We start from the raw sequence: 22,338 nt of genomic DNA, 5'->3' as shown, positions 1-22,338 counted from the left end.
CCAAGGGTTACGATGCAGTACTAGTCATCGTAGACCAATTCTCAAAATACATTGTGCTGATCCCATGCACGAAGGAACTCTCGTCAAGTGGGTGGGCCAAAATCCTACATGACGAAATTATTTGTCGATTTGGAGTCACCCCCTCCAAAGTCATCTCGGACCGAGGCCCACAATTTGTCTCAAAATTCATCACTGAACTATATGCGATGATGAATATCCAAGGAAATCTGTCAATGGCCTATCACCCTCAGACAGATGGACAAATGGAGCAGGTTAACCAAGAACTCAAAAAATACCTTCGAGTCTTTGTTAACCACAAACAGGACAATTGGAGCGAATGGCTGCAGTGGGCAGCGTTCGCTCACAACAACTGCCAACATTCTGCAATGGGCTTTTCTCCCATCAAAGTAGTCTACAGATGAGATGGAGAAATTCGCCCGACCACGGTGTGGCTGTCGGAAACACCATCAGTAACTGACTTCATCGAAAGCCTCCAGAGAGTACGCAAGCAAGCAGAAGACTCTCTGAATAAAGCCATCAAAGTTATGAGAAAGGCCTATGACAAACACACTCGCCCTGCGCAGGAGTACCAACCAGGAGATAAAGTCTGGTTGGACTCAACCAACCTTCACCTCCCTCAACCAGCAAAAAAGCTAGGCGACAAACGCGTCAGCCCCTTTGAAGTAGTTTCCAAAAAGGGGCCCTCTGCATATGAACTAAAGCTACTGCCAGGATGGAGAATCCACAACAAGTTCAATGAACGATACCTAACTCCGTACATCCCCCCGGAGTTTTCCAATCAGGAAAAACCTCCGCCACCCAAGCCGGAACTCGTGGAAGGCAAGGAAGAATATAAAGTAGAAGAACTACTTCAGGACCACGACCGCGTCGTCGGTCGAGGACACAGCCGGAGGACCATAACAGAATATTTGGTCAAATGGAAGGGATACCCAGTGGAGGAGGCTACTTGGGTCAAGAGGAGCAATCTCGCCAATGCCAAAGAACTCGTCAAGGAATACGAGAACAAGGAAGACCGTGTACAGGATCACGATTTGCGACACTTGGAAAACGAAGGGGGATGTATAACCATATCATCTCCGGGCTCTTCAACAACCGAGAGCTCAACACTCTTTCCAACTCTCAGCAGGAATCATACCGATCCATTATCCTTCAACGAGCAGAGCTTTTATTCATCGGACACGGATGAAGACGTCTTCAAAGACGAGTGCTCCATGTCTCCTCTAACGACTCAGACCGACCCTAGCTTCCTCTTAGAAGAACGTGTTGGATATCGAGCTCATGGCTCACGTGTTTATTGGTAATCAGTCACATGTACATACTGGTAAATTTTTGTAGCTACGCTTTCCTCTTCTTTACTCGATTGACTACGTACCCACTGCTCATGTACTGCGTCAATCCCATATTCGTGCCCTGATCCCTCGTGTGCTTCCATACCCACTAGGATTATTTCAACAGAACAGGGCATGTCTGCTTGGAAACAAAACAAGGACTACGAATGGGATATGGAATCTATTAACTCCCTCGACTCAGGGAGTGAATACGGCTAAAGGACTGTCGGGACAACAGTCTTAGTTGGGGGGTATTATTATGGTTTTACCCCTATTTTCCTTATCTTATCTTATCCTTATCCATCGGAGCCCCGGACCTACCTATCTTATCTCTCAGACCCATGATATCCCGCCGGCACACTCTTTACCCGGTTACCCGGCTGCCATCACCCCAGTTCACGCTGCTGCCTCCCAGCTGACCAGCGACCTGCATGCGCCATCATGCTTCTTAGTAATTGGACGAGAGTTGACCGCCAGTCGAGGGCGGTCTACGGGATGCAGCTTATTCAGACGGAGTCCCATGCAGCTGCAGGTGATGTGCGCTCTTTACTCTCATTTGTCAGGAGTACACTTCTTTTAGTGTCCTCACTCCTCATTCATTGAAAGACGCACTTCTCGCTGCACGTGCCCTTGTAGACACTATTCTTAGTACGAGTCTAACATGTATTTAAGCTAGCCTATGCTGTGGCCTTGGACCCCAGCTTCGGCTAAGGTTATATACTCCTAACTCTTACAAGCTCCTTGCTTTTGCTATAAAGTGACGCCTAACTTCTCGCAATCTACCAAATGCCTCTCTAACACTGAATCACTGAATGCAAGTGACAGGATAGAGATCAGCCTTGGCGAAGGTTCGAGTTAGTGCTTAACACAGGTCTTCCACCATATCTTCTGCTATGATTAAATATAGCTCCTCCCACGGGAGCATCCACAGTAGCATTGGTACCATCTCCACCTTCCTAGTGACGATGGCTTGAATCTGATTCATTATCTCTGGTCGTATGGCCACATGTGGTGGCATTCAAGGCATTCTGGGCTCTCCACCTTCTGAGGTCCGAGTCTTCGGCCCAGACTTCATTGCAGTAGTTATTGAGGGCAAAGTCTCACTCCTTGTAACTTGTGGCTCGCTGGTTGGCATACTGGAGTCTCCTTCCAGCGAGCTCAATCTGCTCTCTTGCCTCAGCTGGGGTTGCGTCTGATTCAAGGGGGAAGTCGAAGTTACCTCGGATGGCCCAATACTCAGTCTCGGTGATGCGTGCCTCCCATGCTCTTGCTCGCTCCATTTGGGCCTGTCTAACTGCGGGGAGCCTGGCATCTCTAGCATCGAAGTCGGACTCAATGACCTCATGGTGGGGTTGAGTCCAAGGTCACTGTAGGATGGGGACAGGGACCTGGAAGGCCCATGGTGGGACTGACGGGGTGAAAGTGGGGATATTGGGGAGTCTCCGGGTTGCGGAAGTTGTTCCAACCATATCAGAGTTGTGGGCTTCGATCTTGTTCCAGATCTGCTGCTGGGCCACAAGGTCAAGTACAATGACTCCCTCAACTCCCTGCTGGTGGACCAGGGCCCCTGTGGCTGTGGGCATTCCTGTGGTAGGCTCTTCCTCAGACTCGTCATCTCTTTCTTCTGGGGTGAATACCCACCCAGTGCATGGATACCAGGCAATTGGTATTCCTCTCTGTTCTCCTGAGCTGCCCTCAGCCACTCGGTGTCCAGCAGGCTCACTGGTACCTGCTCTGGTGGTATTTGCAGTGGAGGCCCCAAGACAGAGCTCTCCATCATCATCTTCAATGTCATTGATTCTTGTCCTGTGAGTGTCCGCTTTGGCTTGGAGCCACTTGCTTCTGGTATAGGAGTCAGGCCCTTCTTTGCTGCCCCCATCGTTCTCAAGGAAGTTCTGGAGCTGCCTCCCTTCTTCGTCGAAGAGGTTGGGAGGGCCTCCTTGGCCCAATCCCACAGGCCCTTCTTCTTCATCTCCTGGCTCTCCTCTGACTGCAGGCTGGTCAAAGAGACCTGGTAGGAGTGCGTCTCCCCCATCGAGGAGTACACTCCAGATGTCTGCGATGTCAACTGAGGCTGTTCAGTAGGAGTTGGAACTCGACTCGTCTGTTCCTCTGGGCATGATGGGTCATCCATTGTGTAGAGTTGGTTGTGCTATGTGCGGGTATGGCACTACTGGATATGGTACTGGAAGATGCAGAATGTAGTGGAAAGGGAGTCTTGCTCATCGTTCCCGTGTTCTTGCGCAACACCAGTATATTTCTCGAAAGATAATTACCAGGACTGTGATTGTAAACAATGTGAACACGACGCTGAGAGTTGGTAGGATTTCGGAAAGAGGCATGTGTGTTGGTCACCGTCATCAGACAATGATGTTATGGTTTATTCTTTCTTTTTCATTTTCTTACCTTTTTCTGCTTATGTTATATGCTTCTCTCATGCGATCACCACGGACGTCTTCTCACAGTACTATTATTAGCACTATCATTGTGTATTTAAGTAGAGCCTCAGCTGGTCTAAACCCCAGCTTCAGCTAAGGTTTAATCTACCCAACTTGAACTCCTTGTTTCACGTCTATCTAAGTTTGCTCCCACTCATTCCATACAGATTTAGGCCTGCGAGTGTATCAATCCACCGAAGTGCGAGTGGCGATCCTCATTTGATCTAGTTTGTAGAGTTGGTGGCTAACATTTAGCTGAAGCTTGTCACATATTGCCCAGTGCCATGTCAGAGAACGAACGCTGCCCAATACCTTTATCGATAATTCTCGCTTGACCAGAGAGATCACCACCATGTGTTTATGAGGACAGTTTCATGACTGTTAGCACACTATGGGTGGATCAACGGGAAAGCACCCACATCTAAAATCCAACCTGTTACTTTTCATCATCATAATCCAACTCGTTGCGATAGCAGTAGTAATACTGATCATCGTGACAGGTACCGTGTTCCAAATCCTGAGGGCTACACTGTTAATTGTTGCCTATGGATTACTCGCAGATTGATCTCAACCCAAATACCAAGTGCCTATGCTGCTTGCTGAACTGCTTCCAACCATCGCAGTAGCATTCGGATTACTAGCAGGAGTGCTCCTGGCCATTGCCCTGAGGCAATTATACAGGTGCTGCATCCACCACCGAAGGGCACGACTACCATTTCATTACGTTCCACACCTACCAATTCCATATCCCATAAACCCATATCCACACATTCCTACCTTGCACGATGGACGACCCATCACACCCAGAGGAACATCCTCAGATTCCAGGGAGTCTTCCCCAACCTCAAGAGCCTCCTCCATCGACATCACAGATGTATGAGGAATCCATCTCAGAGACAGCGACACTCCCATACCAGGCCTCCTCAACCTCCCTACCGTTGGAGGAGAGGAAGGAGGGACTATGGATGAGGGCGAAGAAGGCAACAACATCAGCGATTTCGAAAGGATCTGCCTCCAAGACCTCCTCGATGGCATCACGATGGAAGAAGGGTCTGATCCCTATTCCAGAAGTGAGTGGCTTGCCACAGAAGCCAATACCAGGGAGTACTTCCACAGAGATGACCTTGCAGAGGACAGTGGAGAGCTCGGCCTTGGGGCCTCCACCGCAACTACCACCGGTGCAGCTGCTGCAGACCCCTATGATGGAAGAATTGCACCAGGCAGTGGAAGAGAGTGGCAAGGGATCCCTGTGGCATGGTACCCCCACACAAGTTGGGTCTTCGCCCAGGAAGAAACTCCTGTGGCTGGAGTATCAGCCCAAACTGCAGGGCCCGAGGACACTCCCATCCCGAGGACCATTGCCCTCCCCACTGAGACAGCGCAGCATATCTGGGATACCATTGAGTCGTACAACCCAGACCTTCACCCCGATACAGCACCCAATGATGCTGAAGGAAGTGCCTCCACCAGCGAACTCCCCAGAGTCTCTGCTTTCACCCCGTCAGTCGCACCCAGAGCGTTCACTGCCCCCATCCCCTTCAATCAGTGACCATGGACTGATGAGTACAACACGCTTGTCGAGTCCAACTTTGACCTTCAAACTGCCAGGGTCACCCCAGAAGGAGCAGACAGAATGGACCAAGCAAGAACAAGCAGCACATGCACCCGCAATGCAGAGCGCCACACCATACGAGACCTTGAATATCTCCCCCTCAAGCCAGACGCAACAGATGAGGAGGCCCATCGAAGAATCGGAGCAGCAGAGCTTCAACTCTGCGAAGCCTCACGAAGAACCACCAACATTGAATGTCTCGACAAAGCCAGATACCGCTTCCTCGATGAGATTTTTGATGAAGACTGTTCCGATCTGGCCAAGTGGAAGAGACAAAGAGCAACCAGAGAAAGACGACAACGAGAAGGAGGAGAGCCAAGGTGGGCCACGAGAGCAAGCCAGCAGTGGAATGCCGAGGAGACCACCGAATTCCGCAATCGCCAGAGAAGTGATGAGACAGGTGAAGGCGGTTCTCACTAGGTCGGTACAATATGTACCGGCCGCACTAGTGTTCCTAGAGTGGGAGGCGCTGTATGAGATTATAGTGGAAGACATGGTACAGGATGCACAGTGGCTTCTCACTGAAGCGGGAGAAGACTACATTGATGCACGGCATGCGGGAGATGTTTACCTCATGAGGAACATTCTCGAAGTGGATGCTTGGCATAGGGCCACGATAGTCTGGAACCTATGTAACCCAGAAGACCCATGCCCTGGATGCGTGGCCTACTGACAACCCGCACCAATGCCCAATCTGTTGGGTTCCATCAAATTCGCCATTGGAGGGGGCATGGACCAAGGATGGGTGGACGACGAGGGAGCTGGACCGTCCAATATGGACAAAGAGAAAGACTCCATGGTACCCCCAGTACAGAAAAAGCCACCTGCGGGGCTGCCGCCCCCACTACCACCCAAGCCGGGAGGATATCCGTCTCCGGGACATAACCCGAGACTTCGATCATTGCCATGACCCCCAAATCCACCTATCCTGTTGGTACCGCTGTCACCCCCCGGTATGCCACCCAGGTGGCAGCTAGCCCCCAGGGCCACCAACAACCTCTGGAATGACGTGAAACCCAAGTTGATCATGCAGCCAGAATATTTCACTGGGGTATCTTCGGATATCACACGGTATCTCCATCATTGCGAACTCCACTTCCAAGTGTTCCCAATGTACTACACTCTTAATATGGCTGGGCAGAACCCCTATCGAATTACGTTCGCCCAGTCCTATTTACGTGGAAATGCACAGAAGTGGTGGAACGACCAGTACTACCAATACCGCGATGAGAATGGACACTGGAGGTTGCCCTCATGGCAGGAGTTTACCGAGGATCTCACGATGAGGTTCCAAGAAGTGGCGGAGATAGCAATCTGGAAGCAGGAATGGAAGAAGCTCCGGCAGGCAGACTTCAAGACGGCTATAGAGTTCTTTGCGAAGTTTGAAGAGCTAGCCCACAAGTGTGAGGAGTTCGGAGATGAGAAGCAGATGTTCGAGGCCATTGAAGCCACTATACGACTGACGGTTCGCAACACTATCATGCACGGGGACAACATGCACCCCACCACCTATGCCAAGTGGAAGTGGCGAATCGAAAGGATCGACGCCAACTATCGGTACGGCCTTGCCCAGCATCAGGGCAGTAAGCCCTCCCCAAGCCCTAACAGTGGTTCAGGTCGAGGCAACCAAAATCAGTCCTCCACAAAGGCAGGAGGTTCAGGGGGTTCTAGCGACAAGAAGGATGCCACGGGGGTGACATATGGTGGAGCTGGGCAGCCGATGGAGATCAACAAGTTGCGGAGTGAGAAGTGATGCTTCAAGTGCAGAAATACCGGGTGGAGCTGGGACCATAAATGTCCAATGGACAAATCCAAATGGATCCCTGTCAAGCTCCCCCCACGCAAGAAGATCCCCACGCAACGACTTTGACAGTTACTCACCGAGGCAGAGAAGGAAGAATTAGGAAAAGACACAAAGGTGGAAGAGGTGAAGGACAATAAGTCGTCAAAAGACGAGCCGGCGTCGAAATAAGCAATTCGATGGCGTCAGCAAAAGACTTAGTTTTATCTGGTGCACGCTCTCCTGCTGGTCGGACTTATAATACATATGTAGGTACCCCATACGAACAATATACAAACTTTTTCGCCACGTTAACAGTAGAAGAAACTAAGGAAGAAGAATCACAAAACGCCAATGGTGTAGGAGTGGATTACCGCTGCTCTATGTGCCCTGCATCCAGCAATGAACCCCTAGGGGCCGTCCTACCTCGGGAACCCCTGCCTGACAGCATAGGGAAAGTTCCGGATGCAATGGAGAGGCCCTCATGTCAGGATCAGACTGGGCCCAGTCGACCTGGTCGGGAAGAATGTTCGACGACCCTGGCTGCTGCTCCTACCCCAATTGTAGCAACGGTCAGTGCTGGAAAAGCAGCTGAGGCTAGGAACCGGAAGGGCCACCCCCACTCAGTAGCCACACGAATGCAGAATGCGGCAGCAAAAGGTGGGGACCCCTCTGGGGAGCCAATATGTGTGCGTCCATGAAGGGCCAACAGGAGTACCACCAGGGTAAGCGAGGATAAGCAGGAGCAGATTGAGGAGGTTGCAATGCTGCGCACAAGCACCCTTGGCCAGGGTCGAAGACAGGACAGAGAGTCCTCCTCCTCCACCTTGATGAACAGTGACCAAATGCCGCCTCAAGGATCAAGAACTCACTAGGTTACAGTAGAAGAAGTCCCCGACAAGGAGTCCCACCTCCTCTCCGATATTCCAGTAATGCGTAAAGGAAGATCCCACTCCGTTCATGCCGATACCCTTACCAGCCATAGGGAAGTCATCGACAACTACTACGAGCCCTTTGGACCCCACTGGACATGGAGAGCCCTTAGGTTAGCCACGAACAGTGCCACTGCCCGAGCCACCCTAAACGGGTGGATTCATCCTGCCCAAAAAGGGGAGGTGACCTCAGAATTAATAGATGCGCTCAAAGAGCAGCCGGAGACTGCTTCAGAGGCGAGAGACAAGTGGGAGTGGTTAGAGGACTTGAAGAAGCCTCCTATGTATATTCGGGGAAGGAAGAGGCATAATGTATCAGTAAACCTTCAATTAGAGACCCTTGACATGAAAGACACCCACTCGGTCAAGGTGCTAGTTGACAGCGGATGCACTGGGAGCGCTATCGATCGAACCTGGGCCCGAGACCACGGGATTGGAGTCCAGAAAGCAGCCTGACCTACCCCGGTCTACAACGTGGATGGAACTCGAAATAAGGGAGAAGATATCACCGAATACACAGACGTGCACCTTCGCATTGGAGATCACACAGAGAGGATTGATCTGATGGTCATGGACCTGGGAAATACCCCAACCTTCCTGGGGCATGACTGGTTACAAAAGCACAACCCCCTTATAGATTGGAAAATGGGATCAATCACGCTGGCCCAATGCGGGTGTCAAAAGATACCCTTCTCACTACCAGACAAGGATCCCTCTGCGCGGTGGGGCAAAGAGTATGAGGAAGGAGACACCATTTTGGTGGTAGACTTTGATGAGGCATTCCAAGTTCGGGCCATGGGAACAAAGGCAAATGATTTAGCGGCCAAGGCGAATGCGCAAAAAAGGGAGCAGTCATTTGAGGAGATTGTGCCAGAGGAGTACTGGGAGTTCTGAGATGTATTTGCCAAGGAAAGTTTTGACGAGCTGCCTCCCTGGAAACCATGGGACCATGCCATCGAGCTGATTCCCAACGCGAATGCTAGCCTGGATTGCAAGATCTATTCCCTTAATCCCATGGAGCAAGAGGAGCTAGATAAGTTCCTGGACGAGAACCTATCCACGGGCAGGATTCGCTCTTCCAAATCTCCCATGGCATCACCCTTTTTCTTCATCAAAAAGAAGGATGGAAAGCTAAGGCCAGTCCAAGACTACCGAAAGCTTAACGAAATGACCATTAAAAATTGTTACCCCCTGCCATTAATAGGAGAACTCATGGATAAATTGAAGGTGGCTAAATACTTCACCAAATTGGACGTGAGATGGGGATATAATAATGTTTGCATTAAACAAGGAGATGAGTGGAAGGCGGCATTCAGGACCAATCGAGGCCTATACAAACCCCTAGTGATGTTCTTCGGCCTTACCAACTCCCCTGCCACATTTCAATGGATGATGAACAACATATTCAAGGATCTGATAGTCGCCGGGGAAGTCACCATATACTTGGACGACATCCTCATCACATCCAAAACCAAGACGGAACACAAGCGCATCGTTCGAAAAGTCTTATGCATACTCCGCGAAAACAAATTATTCCTCAAGGTGGAGAAGTGCAAATTTGAAGTGGAGGAAACAGAGTATTTGGGGGTAATAATCAGCGAAGGGAAGATCTGAATGGACCCAGTCAAAATCGCAGGACTGCTGGAGTGGCCAGTCCCCTGAAAGAAGCAGGAGTTACAGTCCTTCTCAGGATTTTGTAACTTTTACTGACGCTTCATAAGGGACTACAGTAAACATGTAAAGCCCCTCACCATTCTAACTGGGAAAACGGAGTGGACGTGGGGGGCTGCACAACAGGCCACCTTCGATAAGCTCAAGGATATGTTCCGGGAAGACATGGTTCTAGCCATACCCCTCGACCGGGGTAAGTTCAGGGTGGAAGTGGACTCAAGTGAAGGAGCTGTGGGGGCAGTTCTCTCCCAGCAGCAAGAAGATAAATGGAGACCAGTGGTGTTTCTCTCCAAATCCCTATCCATCACAGAACGGAACTATGAGATCTACGACAAAGAGTTGTTGGCAATTATGATAGCCCTTGACAAGTGGAGACATTACCTCATGGGAGCTCGGGAGGACTTTGAAATATGGACGGATCACTCCAACCTCCAGTATTTCCGCAAACCCCAGAAACTCAACCACCGGCAAGCAAGATGGGTCACCGAGTTGGCCGAGTACCAATTCACCCTACATCATAAACCGGGGGCACAGAATCGAAAAGTGGATCTATTATTGAGGAGAGCCGATCATGACCAAGGGAAGGAGGACAATCATGATATAGTCATGCTCAAGGCAGAGCATTTTCGAGCTCTTGTCATGCCTACCTCGAAGCAGCTACACGAGAAAATCAAGCTAGTCATGCATGACATGAGGAAATGGGACAGAGGGATTTCCGACTCCCTCAATCATGAGAAGGGAGTTACTCGAGATGAAGGCCTCCTCTTCTACGATGGGAGGATATATGTTCCAATAGATCAACAACTCCGGGGGGAGATCATAGCCCTCAGACATGACCACGCTACCGTGGGACATCCAGAAATCAAAAAAACCAAGGAGCTCATCCTACGAGACTACTGGTGGCCCCGGATATGTCAAGACATAGAAGCGTATGTAAAGGGTTGTGAAACTTGTCAGTGAACCAAGACGGATTGGAGACCCAAACAGGCCCCTCTCCATCCTAATGAAGTACCTGTTAGGCCTTGGACTCACATCTCTGTGGACATGATCACCAAGCTTCCAAACTCCAAAGGGTATGACTCAATCCTAGTCATTGTCAATTGATTTTCGAAAACCATGATTCCGATAGCTTGTACCGAAGAGCTCACTTCCTTAGGATTCGCCAAGATCCTTCAGGATCACATCTATGTACCCTATGGGGTGTTACCGGAAAAGGTCATCTCAGACAGGGGAGCAATATTCATATCCAAGTTTATGAAGGAATTCTATGCTCTTCTCCAGATCACCGGTAATCCATCCACCACTTACCACCCCCAGACGGACAGGCAAACAGAACAAGTCAACCAAGAGATAGAAAATTATCTCCGAATGTTTGTAGGTTACAGACAAGATGACTGGAGTGAATGGTTGCCTTTAGCGGCTTTCACCCACAATAACCAAAAACATTCGGCAACAGGATTTTCACCCTACAAGGTGGTCTTCGGAAGGGACGGGCAAGTAATCACCATGGCCCAGCATCCTGGAAATGTCCCTGCCGCTTCCAAATTGATAGAGGGAATTCGAGAAGTTCAGGAGAAGACAAAGCAGTCTCTGGAGAAGGCCGCAGAAACAATGAAACGAAATTACGACAAGGGAAAGAGAGCGGCAATAGAGTATAAACCGGGTGATAAAGTCTGGTTGGATACTACCAACCTTCGACTCCCTCGACCTGCACACAAACTCGACGATTGACAAGTCGGACCATTTGAAATAACGGCAAAGAAAGGGGCATCATCCTACGAGTTGAAACTCCCAGATAAGTGGAAGATCCACAACCGATTCAATGAGGCCCTCCTCACACCATATCAACCTCCCAGCTTCCAGAACCAACCACGACCGGAACGGCTGCCCCCTGAGCTAATCGACGATGAGGAAGAATACAAAATAGAGGAGATAGTCAATGAGAGAGACAAGGTGGTCGGGCGGGGGCACAATCGCAAAACCATCATGGAATACCTCATCAAATGGAAAGGATACCCTACCGAAGAAAATTCCTGGGTAAAAAGATCTGACATGACCAATGCAGAAGCCCTAGTGAACGAGTACGAGGCTTGCATTCAAAAGGTTCAATGGACAGTCAATGACAAAGGGAAGACAGTTGGTATTGATAATAAGATACCACCTAATAACCTTGTCAAGTACCACAAACCGGACACTCCATGTATCTCAGACATAATCATGGTCTACTCATTGCAATGTTTGGCCCAAGCACACTCCGAGGAAGTCAACGTGGTGGGAGAGGTGGACGCATCGGATACAGGAAGAGGGAAAGGTCCAATATCGATCACATCTTCCTTCCAGGAATTGATTGAAGAGATCGCCCACTCCATGGACAGGGCCTTACAGGAAGAAAACAAAAAATGGAAAGACGAACATCCAAGTGAAGCCTATGACCCTACTCCACCTCGACCCCGATGTCAGGTAGACCCCTGACTGGATGATCCCCGAGTACGAAATTCCTATCTCAAACAATGCCAACTCGAAATTGAAAACTCTAGGAGAGAAAAGTGTCCATATAAAAATCCTCCTATCCTCTTCGATCCCCCAGAAGACGACTACTCAGATGTGGAAATGCTGCAACGTGTTACAGAAAATTGGGAGGACAAAAGTGAGAAGGGTGACCTAGACGATATCCGTCTGGAAAGCACTTCAGAATATGAGTCTGATGGCTCATTCGGGACGAATGAGTCTTAAGGAGCGGGTAATGTTATGGTTTATTCTTTCTTTTTCATTTTCTTACCTTTTTCTGCTTATGTTATATGCTTCTCTCATGCGATCACCACGGACGTCTTCTCACAGTACTATTATTAGCACTATCATTGTGTATTTAAGTAGAGCCTCAGCTGGTCTAAACCCCAGCTTCAGCTAAGGTTTAATCTACCCAACTTGAACTCCTTGTTTCACGTCTATCTAAGTTCGCTCCCACTCATTCCATACAGATTTAGGCCTGCGAGTGTATCAATCCACCGAAGTGCGAGTGGCGATCCTCGTTTGATCTAGTTTGTAGAGTTGGTGGCTAACAAATGAGGAATGTATGTGTCGAGCTACAGCTAAATATTAGCCACCAATCCAACAAATATGATCAAACAAGGCCTGCCACTCGCACTTTGGTGGATCGGAACACTTGCAGGTCGATATCTGAGTAATAGGATGGTGACGAGACTTAGATAGTCACATAGCAAGGAGTAAGACTGGGTAGATTAAACCTTAGCTGTAGCTGGGGTTTACACCAGTGTAGGCTCTACTTAAATACACAATGGGTAAGCTAATAATGGTACTGTGAGAATGAATGTCTGATGATATCGTATGATGAAAACATATGAGTAAGCAGGAATCAGTAAGAAAATTGGAAAATCATAACAGCAGACAAAGGCCTCATGCTCTCTCTCTCTCCAAGATTAGCGATCTAGATGTGCTGAGTCAACTTTAAGTCAAAAGACCTCATCTAGTTGAAGTAAAATAAGCCCTAGAATGCTTTAAGTTCAAACAATTGTCGAGTTCAAGGAACTCCAGAGTCTGTGTACTCTTTGCAAGTCTTGTACTTGAAGTCAGAACCCATGCATTCTTTGTAGAGTGATTTTGCACTCTTTGTAGACCTTGGAGTCTTTGGTTGTTTGATTATTTGAAGTGTCCGCTAGAAGCTCTTCTAGATGATGTCAAAACAAGTATAACTTGCTCAACTATACCTTACAAAACAAGTTCATAAACCCTGCTATCACGGACTAGTGTACTTTGTGTAAAATACATTGAAAGAAGAATTGAAGTTGTTTTCAGACAAAACCCCACTAGATTATCTAAATCTAAGTACATCACGAGTGCTTCTATCATACTCACCCTCAAACTTATATACATTGGTGATAGTGTGTGTGTGTGTGATTTAGTATTTAGATTGATGATCTAGATGCTAGTTTCATTTACATGCTGCCCATTACCAAGCACATCAATGTCAACCATGTTGTCTGCTTATCAATGTTGGAATTCTTCTGGGCATTGGAGGATGGAACTATTGGGTCATTTGGGGAGTATTTGAAGGAAGTAGAGGAGATTCAGAAGGTCTGGCTTGGGTATGTGGTCAAAGCCCAATTTTCTGCAGCCCACTCTACTCATCAGATGTCCCTACTACCTCAAGAGCCTCCTACTGCACTGACTGTCCCTCCGTCATCCTGGAAGTCACCACTTATGTCCATTCCCACTCCTGGTTCATCCCAGTCAACAGAGAGCTGCAACCACTCAACCACTCAACCACCAACTTCGTCACTGCCCCCCATGCTATCAGCTGCGGCTAAGACCTCGTGTTGCCTCACTGTTTGTGATCAAATATGGCAGAGAATGCAAGAATCAAACAAGCAAAAACTGAAAGCTAAGACCATCCTAAAAACCTCAGATGCAATTGTGCCTGGCTCACTGGTACTACCTGCATCTATAGCCCTAAAGATCCCACCAAAACCAGTGGATTCACCCCAACCAGCCCCACCACTGACACCAACCACCTGGCCTGTGCCTGCACAATGCACAAAATGTGGAACCACGATTCATGCCCACTCACCATCATGCTGTCATTGTCGTCAACGATGGTAGAGTGTCAACGACAGCAGAGTGTCTCATTGGGACGCATTTCTTTTCCACCCACCCCTCTCTCATCTAATTCATCTCCCTTGCCATCATGCTCTTATGCGCATGTCCTTTCTTCAGTATCTCACTCATTGCAGCTGGAATTCTATGCCATCCTTATTCTTCCACAGGGATAGCATCTCCTCTTTTTTTTGAGGGGGGAGGGGATCATAGTAGAACCCAGAGCATAATTTTGAGGGGGAGTATATGGGGTATACTGCTAAGGTAAGAGGAGACAAGATGGATGAGTCTATGAGTCCATTGAGTGGATGAAGACTTTGGCTATCCTGAAGGGATGGTATACCACACTGAGATGAGAGGAGTTGAGGCATCGAAGACCCTCAAGTCAAGGATAGAAAATTTTTTGAAGATGAGCATTTTTCTTTCAATTCTTATTCCATGGCCCACCCTCTATTACATACTTTTACATACATTTTTTTATGTGTCTATATTCATTGTTCATGGCTTACCATCTTTTGTTTGAAGATTCCTGTCATCCCAGACAGCAATCTTGAAGAGGGATATGTAATGGACCGGTTACTTATAGCATTATGTAGCACATGATAAGTAAGCTTCTTTCTTTATGCCATCATTGTGTACACCCATTCTCAGTGAATAGAAGGGGTTTGCACTCAACTGGCATGACTGAAAGCTTACCCCATATCTTTTACACCTTCATTCTCAATGACCACCATTCTTGCTACCACCATGGCACTGAAAGAGTGTGTCAGTGGCATACCCAAGAAGTCTATGTCTTTTGAAGAGAAGGATGCAATGAAGAGGTGAAAGGTATAAGTGCATTCCATCTTTTGTGCTCCCCTCTAATGCATATTTAGAGGTGGGCTGGTTTTGGGAGGTGGACAGAGGCTATGGAGGTGCTTCCAGAGGAATACAGAGTCACGGATCCTACCTGCCACCTGCCTGTCTTCCAATATGACTTTGGTCTCACCTTCCAGAAGTTTCTCAACTATGCACTTCAGCACAACCTTGTTTTGGTGCCCGAGAACCCAGAGAACAATGATCCCAAGGACATCAGAGGGGGTCTCATCATATCCTCCTTGTGTGATATAACCCAATATCTTCAATGTCTTTGTCGCTTGCCACTCAGATATGTGAATCCCATATCGCTCAACTATGATGTCATCATTGCAATGTACTCCAACTACATGAAGAAGGATGAGGATCACACTAAAGTCATGTGTCAGATGAGTGAGGAGCTCAGTTGCCCAAAGGATCCCATGTGGTATCAGGACTCTTGTTAAGTGGCACAGTTTTGTTGCTTCAAGATATTGGTCCATTCAAATATGCTGCCCACAGTAGGGACAAAGAAGGGGCTGACATGGACATTTTATTTCCCTTCCTTTTGATCAAACATCTGACTCTTCCTAACAACCTCTGATCCAGGTTCTTGATCAGGGACATCTGTTTCTGTATCAGTCCATCTTAACCCTGTGGATGTGCATAATTCACCAGGTTCGACTCCTGGAAGTGGAATAATGTATCAGTATCTTTTTTCTGGTGGAGCTCTTCCTACTTGAGTGTGCAGGGGTTTCTTGGGACTACACCTTCTGCTCAGTACTTTGCCACAGGATTGTGAGGTTTGATAAAATGATTAATAAATCAGGCATGGGTCACAAGAAACCACGTGGATGTTGAATGATCGGGAGAGGGGAGCCAGACACTCACTTTTGATTCAAAGAGATGGCAGTGTGTAATTGTGTGTAGTCCCCAGCTTGCTTATCTATAGGTTATTGTGCTTATGTTTCCCACAGACACTCACACCAATTGTGAGATTACTACGACTCTCTTGTCAATCTTCTCACACTTGAAACTCTATGTCACATCAATTGAAGTGAGCATTTCCCTCTGCTCCTTAGGTGTACACATTCGATTTGTAGTTCACAGAAATTTTCTGAAATGTACCTGTTTTAAATGCTGTCTCATTCATGAAGTTGATGGATATGAATTGTGCGTAGGTAGAGTTTGTTTACACAAATGCACTAGGTTTGAATCCTGAAGGTGAAATTTAGGATGGTAGGGGCACTTTTGCATGGCTGTACTGCCACCTTTTTCTCCCTCAGCATGACCAAATTTCCTTGTTTTGCAGCTTGATAATGGGATGGCACAGCAGTCAGTTTTTCAGGATGAAGAGCAATGGAAGTACAATTTAGTGCGTTTAGGCTTGACGCTAATTGAACTTGCTCCCTGTTTGCATTCATCCATCCAGCATGCATAAGGTTGATTCTACTGCGGCAATCCTCTGCATCCTCCTCAACCAGCGACACATATGTCTCCTCCCCTAAAGCATCATTGATGAATTGCAGTAAGAAAATGTATGGTTGTTTGGAGGCTAAATTTGTTTAAAGACTAGTGTTATGCACTTTTTCTCTCATTGATCTCTCACTCGACGCTTTGGACTTAACATGAGCATATCATTAGCAAGAAGCTCAGTTGCCCAAATGGTCCCATGTGGCATAGGCCCTAGCACATCCAAGTCTGCACAGGAAAAGAGATTAAGTAGTTAACGACACTACTTTCATTAAGGCTGCCCACAATTATTCCTCCAATAAATATTTCTAGTTGGCGACCATATGGTTTTATTGGAAAGTTATGTGATGTTTAGGGCTACTTTAAGTTGTTTAGCATGGCGTTTCATGAATCATTATTATTCAGCTTCTTCTACTCCTGGAAGATGAAGGATGTGGGAGAGCAGATTGCAGTATTAATGAAGGTTGACCCTGTTACTTCATCTGTCCTTCAAAGCAGGGCTGAATTCAGGAATAACAGATACAGATAGTCTAAGTAAACAATGAAGCTCTGCAGGGTTGCCAGGACACCACTTTCTTGCTCATCCACCTCTTTCCATTTAATATGACACCTGTCACATAAAATTCTTATTGAGACTGACACCATGCCATACGAACTCGTTGACATTGTTTTATGAGATCACATTGCCAGCTCATCAGAAACCAGTGCTGCTGTTGTATGCATGCCCATTGGCACCATTTCAACATTGTTAGAACTCGTCCATGGCATTCTTTTTGTCCAACTCATATTGAACTTGGCCATATGATTTGAAGCACTGATCAAATGAGCATGTGCCCTCACATACCACTGCAGCTCATATTGTTCATGTGATATCATGAGGTACCAGAAGATGATGATGCCTGTGGCTAATAATGTGCTGCCTACAATCATTCAGACCAATAAGCTGGAGGCAGTAAAACACATAAGGCAGAATGCCGCCAGGAAGAAAACCATCCTGTATTTAGGTTACTATGCCACCGAGAAGATAAAGTAATTTGGAGATACTCATGCCTACATGAGTAAAGCCCAAGGTAAGCTGTACATTATAGCCAGAGTCTCAAGGCCAAGTCTGTGTCCTAAGTCTGTGTTCTGTATGCCAAGGAAGTTTGCCTAGAATATACATTGAATGCTAAACCAAGTGATAGAAGGCATAACTTACTGGTGAGTCTATTAGTATGTAGACATGATTCTTATAACGATTATTCTGCAATAGAAGCAAGCCTAGACTTATACTGCTGATGCTTAGAACTGTTGAGACATAACTTGCTATCTGGGTGGGTGAATGTCCCTTATCATCACTAAAGTCATCAATGCTCTGAATGGCCAAGAAGGCAATGTTGGCGTTGAGCAAAACAGTAGCCTGCAGATATGTTAGACTAGTTCTAGAATTTATCATGGTCAATCCTCATATTGATGACAAACTCTTGCCACTCAGTACTGAGTTTCCAGATGAAAGCACTCCAATCTGCTTTCCTGAGATGAGTGTACCAGATTTCACGGAGGGCAGTGTACTGTATATCAGGTGCAAAGAATAAGAGTAATGATAATAGAACAATTAGTGGTGTGTGCAATGGTTTGAGTGCTTTACGTTCGCTGAGGGTGGAGCCAAGGAAAGGACTAGGTTTACCATAAAAGTCTAGATATCGTTTTCTAGCTAGGATAATATAAGATTTTACTTCACAATTACACGCAGATCAACTTACAACGACATTCCAGGATCAGAGCTTCTCCAGCTGCGTTAGCTTGTGGACTGTTTTCAATCAATACTTTGATATTCACCTATACTCTGGACCAAACCTGGACGAGAATATGACTTAGCAGGGTTATCTTTTGTTGAAACACAAACGCGCAGCATAACCCTTCGAGTTCTTGCTCTACTCGCTCGCTGCCGCCACCTGCTGCTTTACTGATAGCCCAACGTCGAGACCGTTGCAGCCCCTGAGACCTACGAGACCATCAGCCTAGCTACAAGAATGCTAAGGCTTACCGTTGACCCCCCTCATTTCACGAGACTCATTCCATCCATCCCCCTTCACCATGTCTTCTGATGACTCTTCCATTCACTTTCCTAAGCTCAATGACTCAAACTATGCGACCTGGAGCATCATGATGGAAGCTGAGCTCATTCGGAAGGGCTTGTGGACTGGCATTATCGAGATCCTAGTTGATGGAGATGGGAAGACTGCTGATGAGGTTGAGAAAGAGTACCTGACGAAGAAGACCAAGCGGGCAGCCTCGAAGATGGCTGAAGCTCGTGCAGAGATGATTTTGCAAGTTGACAGTGGTCAGCTGCCACACATGATTGCAAGAGACCTGATGGAGGTTTGGGAGATGCTGAGGAGTGTCCACCGAGCCAGAGGATTTGCGACTTCGCTGGCATTATGCAGGAAGTTCTTGACGACGAAGAAACGGAGCAATCAGTCGATTCAGTCTTGGGTTGGAGAGATTCGTGGGCAGGCGTTCGCCATGCAGATGTCGGGGATTGAAGTGAGTGATCAGGACGTGATCTTGGCACTTACTCTGGGCCTTCCTTCCTCTTATGACACCATCATCATTCATTTCGATGCCACTCCCCCCGACCAGCTCACTATCAACCACGTTATCACCTGACTGCTGAATGATGAGACTCGCCAGTCTATGAACCGCCACCGTTCCACCCAGAATGCCACAGCCACTGATGAGGCCCTTTCTGTTACTCAACGTCGTTCCCGCCCTGATGCATCTGAGATCATTTGCTTTTTCTGTGACCAGAAGGGTCATTACAAGGATGCTTGTCCTGAGAAGAAGCTGTGGGAATCCCACAAGCAGGAGGTTGCCGGAATGGTTGAAGGTGCTGATTCAGATGAAGAAAGTTTGCTGCTTGAAGAAGACTGATTTTTCGTGTGCCCTTTTTTGATTTATTTTGATATCACCTGAGTTTTCTGTGCTTCCCTTATATCCCTTTTAGACTGCTTAGCTTATGGGGGTGCCGTTCTTTCCACTGTTGCGTGCCGATTTGCGGGGGTGTGTTGAAATACCAAATGCGCCGCGCTTCCGACGGCCACCCCTCCTTTCCGTAGTATATTTTCTAAATTTAGCATTAGTATATAAAGTAGGATACCTTGTAATCGAGCCCCTCGCGCGTTTGCGAGGGTTCCCTGCTAATCCCGGAGTCCCGCTTATCTGAGCTGAACAGCGTACTCCAACATCTTTTGCACAAGGTGAGTACTTCTTCAGTGTTATAGTATTTCACCCTCACTCCTGATATTATTCATGATACTGAAATATTGTTGCAATTCTGGGAGGGTGAAGCTATGTCCTGATGTCGTGCAAGTCGGATCCAAGGTCACCTCTAAGATGTTCATCAGAATAAGCATCGTTTCTCTTGCCTTAAAAGCCTACCTGCAATACAACGAATGAGAAAATCATTGGCCTCTTCAATTGTATCGCTGGTCACTTGTTGTATGGGAAACAAGCTATAATGCAACCTGACTATTATTAGCCTCTACATGATCAAAATGATGAAGAGCATCACTGTAACAACGAACCAGTATTCAGCCTCTATCACATGAGCAAGATGGGATGGCTCAGAGGTGTCGTAATCTTTGACACCCAACAGCCCGCTAGCTTTAAAGCCATCCAACCAAAAGATAGAACAGTGCATGTGATCTACAAAGTAATATCCGCAAAAATGGGTGCCATCCTCAAGTTCCCGTCCGAAGCTCATAACAAGATCTACTTTGGGTGGGAGAGTAATTCCCTTGACGTGCATCTAACTGATGACATTATCCAGAAACCCGGTCAGTTCTCGCCAGACTTCTGGTAAGACAGTATCTTCGTAGGTAAAAATTCGTAGGAGAGAGCTGCAGGACGTCGACAATGCATTGACCGATGTATGAAATATCCTCTCGTGTACATAGTAGCGAACACCTAGAGGACTCGTGTGCAGTGACCAACCGCTGGGAACACCATGGCTAGACACGAACATCAAATATAAGAACCTGAATGAAGAAACAAAGACGTACAGAGTAAATGAGGTAGTTAAAGGAGCGATCCAGGGTACATTTGGAACGTATGGATTTCTTAGTCTGGTGCATGTCAGAAGAATAGGCAAGGATTACAATAAAAATGGACATACCTAGGCCCAACCTTGCGATGCATTCTGGGATGTAAGGGGAAGAAGAAAGGATGTACCTTCTGCAATGTGAAAAGATCTTGATTTTGCCCATCAGCGTGCTGTGCAGCAGTAGGTGGCAATGACATTGCTACCGCAGACGTCTCAACATCAGAGTCAGATGACAGTCCTCCCCTGCCAGACCTACGTCTGGCATGCGGCAAATGAGCATGCGATGGGTTCAGATGCGCGTCTGCGGCAGAGTTGAACACTGTACCGCTAGTATCTTGAGGTAAATTTGACGGATTGGAGCGGGCATACGAATTAAAGGAACCTTTAATTGGTGATCGCATGATCGATGAAGGACGAGGACCGTGGAGGGGTGGATGCCCATTCGATGGATTCAAATCGGTTTCGACTGCCAAACCGGTCTGGGAAGGGCTCGTCATGGACACTGGAGCCATATCATGGGAAAACCTTGCATTATTAGGTAGAGTGATAATCCGGCACACGACAGCTGGCACAGGCTCATCTTCGACCGCAAGTGACATCGCGCGGGTCTCCATATCTTGGGGTAAATAGGAAACTTGGTCAGGTATGTGCTGCGGCAGTTCATCAGGTGCTCCGTCATCTCGAGTACGCGAGAAACGTCGTAAGAAGCGCCAGAAGAAGCGCCAGAGAAGCAGAATGGCTTTCAAAGGCGAGAGACCTCCAGCGCGACTGCAAAGCACTCGCTGAAGGACCTTCAATAACCATCGAGGGAGAAACATGAGTTGCTGTCTAGCGACGAGGTCAAAATACAGAAGCAAGGTGCAAGGGCTGTTGTTCTCATACCCTTTCATGTGTGATACACCGCCTTACTCGGCTGTGCCCTACTTCATGAGATCAAATCAGAAGATTTCCGCGCTTTCTTCTTTTGCTCAGAGAGCACACCTTCTCCGGGCTTGATCTGGACGCATACGACAGACCATGATGAGCACGCTGTTCTACCTCTTTTGATATGTGCATTGACCTGCATGAACACTGAAAGCGGTCAGGCCAGATTGTCGCTCGAAGCTGCTATGCATTGTTGCGTTACGACATCAACAGCCTTTGGAACAGTGATGAGAAGGTGATTGACGCCAGATCATGACGGATTGAATACAGTAGGGTGGGTATAGCGAGACATGGCTAGCGCTGAAGCACCGAAAGTCTGGATAGACACACACTGGTGCCTGTACAAGGGAAATAAATCCTAAAATTAACAAGGATGCAATCAACCAGAAGCTCCATCATCGTCGTAGAGTCACAGCACGTTCTGTATTGCCCGACTGTTACGAGGGACACATAGTACCTAGATAACAGAATTCCACGACAAGTTATGACTGCACACAGGCCCAGCGAGACTCCCTCCCGCAGTTATCTTGGGTCTCTTTGACATTCGAACGGAACTTTGACGACAGCGTCTATTAGCTTTTGGTGTGTTGCGATGGCCCAGGATCATTCTCGATTACACAAACTATGCGA

At 47.5% G+C, this 22,338-nt stretch overlaps 5 protein-coding genes across 5 annotated transcripts; 2 read left to right on the top strand and 3 right to left on the bottom strand.

The window, feature by feature from the left end:
* Window positions 1–2,449: 2,449 nt before the first annotated feature.
* EV420DRAFT_1473278 (uncharacterized protein) lies at window positions 2,450–3,483 on the bottom strand (the record flags this gene model as incomplete). The annotated part of the gene is made up of 3 exons (XM_060469116.1): window positions 2,450–2,689; window positions 2,738–2,970; window positions 2,991–3,483. 3 exons carry the CDS (start codon window positions 3,481–3,483, stop codon window positions 2,450–2,452), a joined length of 966 nt encoding a protein of 321 aa, XP_060339989.1.
* Window positions 3,484–13,608: 10,125 nt separating this feature from the next.
* On the top strand, window positions 13,609–14,399 carry EV420DRAFT_1663494 (uncharacterized protein; the record flags this gene model as incomplete). Its single annotated transcript, XM_060478946.1, has 1 exon — window positions 13,609–14,399. Exon 1 carries the CDS (start codon window positions 13,740–13,742, stop codon window positions 14,397–14,399), a length of 660 nt encoding a protein of 219 aa, XP_060339988.1. The 5' UTR covers window positions 13,609–13,739.
* Window positions 14,400–15,301: 902 nt separating this feature from the next.
* Window positions 15,302–15,694, top strand: EV420DRAFT_1256907 (uncharacterized protein; the record flags this gene model as incomplete). Its single annotated transcript, XM_060466798.1, has 1 exon — window positions 15,302–15,694. One exon carries the CDS (start codon window positions 15,302–15,304, stop codon window positions 15,692–15,694), a length of 393 nt encoding a protein of 130 aa, XP_060339987.1.
* A 4,447-nt stretch (window positions 15,695–20,141) lies between these two features.
* On the bottom strand, window positions 20,142–20,692 carry EV420DRAFT_1498911 (uncharacterized protein). The gene has a single exon (XM_060470983.1). It carries the CDS (start codon window positions 20,488–20,490, stop codon window positions 20,224–20,226), a length of 267 nt encoding a protein of 88 aa, XP_060339986.1. The 5' UTR covers window positions 20,491–20,692; the 3' UTR covers window positions 20,142–20,223.
* Window positions 20,621–22,024, bottom strand: EV420DRAFT_95670 (uncharacterized protein). The gene is made up of 7 exons (XM_060484140.1): window positions 21,845–22,024; window positions 21,667–21,781; window positions 21,315–21,612; window positions 20,988–21,263; window positions 20,857–20,932; window positions 20,744–20,806; window positions 20,621–20,692 (listed from the first exon to the last, which is right to left on the bottom strand). Exons 2-6 carry the CDS (start codon window positions 21,672–21,674, stop codon window positions 20,802–20,804), a joined length of 663 nt encoding a protein of 220 aa, XP_060339985.1. The 5' UTR covers window positions 21,675–21,781; window positions 21,845–22,024; the 3' UTR covers window positions 20,621–20,692; window positions 20,744–20,801.
* Window positions 22,025–22,338: the final 314 nt, after the last annotated feature.

This window comes from Desarmillaria tabescens (assembly GCF_030435595.1).
Source record: "Desarmillaria tabescens strain CCBAS 213 chromosome Unknown EV420scaffold_1, whole genome shotgun sequence".
In the NCBI taxonomy this organism is placed as follows: domain Eukaryota; kingdom Fungi; phylum Basidiomycota; class Agaricomycetes; order Agaricales; family Physalacriaceae; genus Desarmillaria; species Desarmillaria tabescens.
The sequence above is the reverse complement of the archived record's forward strand: the minus strand, read 5'-3'. Positions and strand labels throughout refer to the sequence as shown.

Excerpts from the sequence above, each read along its gene's own strand:
- EV420DRAFT_95670 (XM_060484140.1), bottom strand. Across the intron at positions 21,264-21,314 it reads TTATCACTCTACCTAATAAT|ACCGGTTTGGCAGTCGAAAC; the intron begins GCAAGGTTTTCC and ends AGCCCTTCCCAG. Across the intron at positions 20,933-20,987 it reads CTGATGTTGAGACGTCTGCG|ATCTTTTCACATTGCAGAAG; the intron begins GTAGCAATGTCA and ends GGCAAAATCAAG.
- EV420DRAFT_1498911 (XM_060470983.1), bottom strand. The coding sequence starts at position 20,490 with ATGCACGTCAAGGGAATTACTCTCCCACCCAAAGTAGATCTTGTTATG.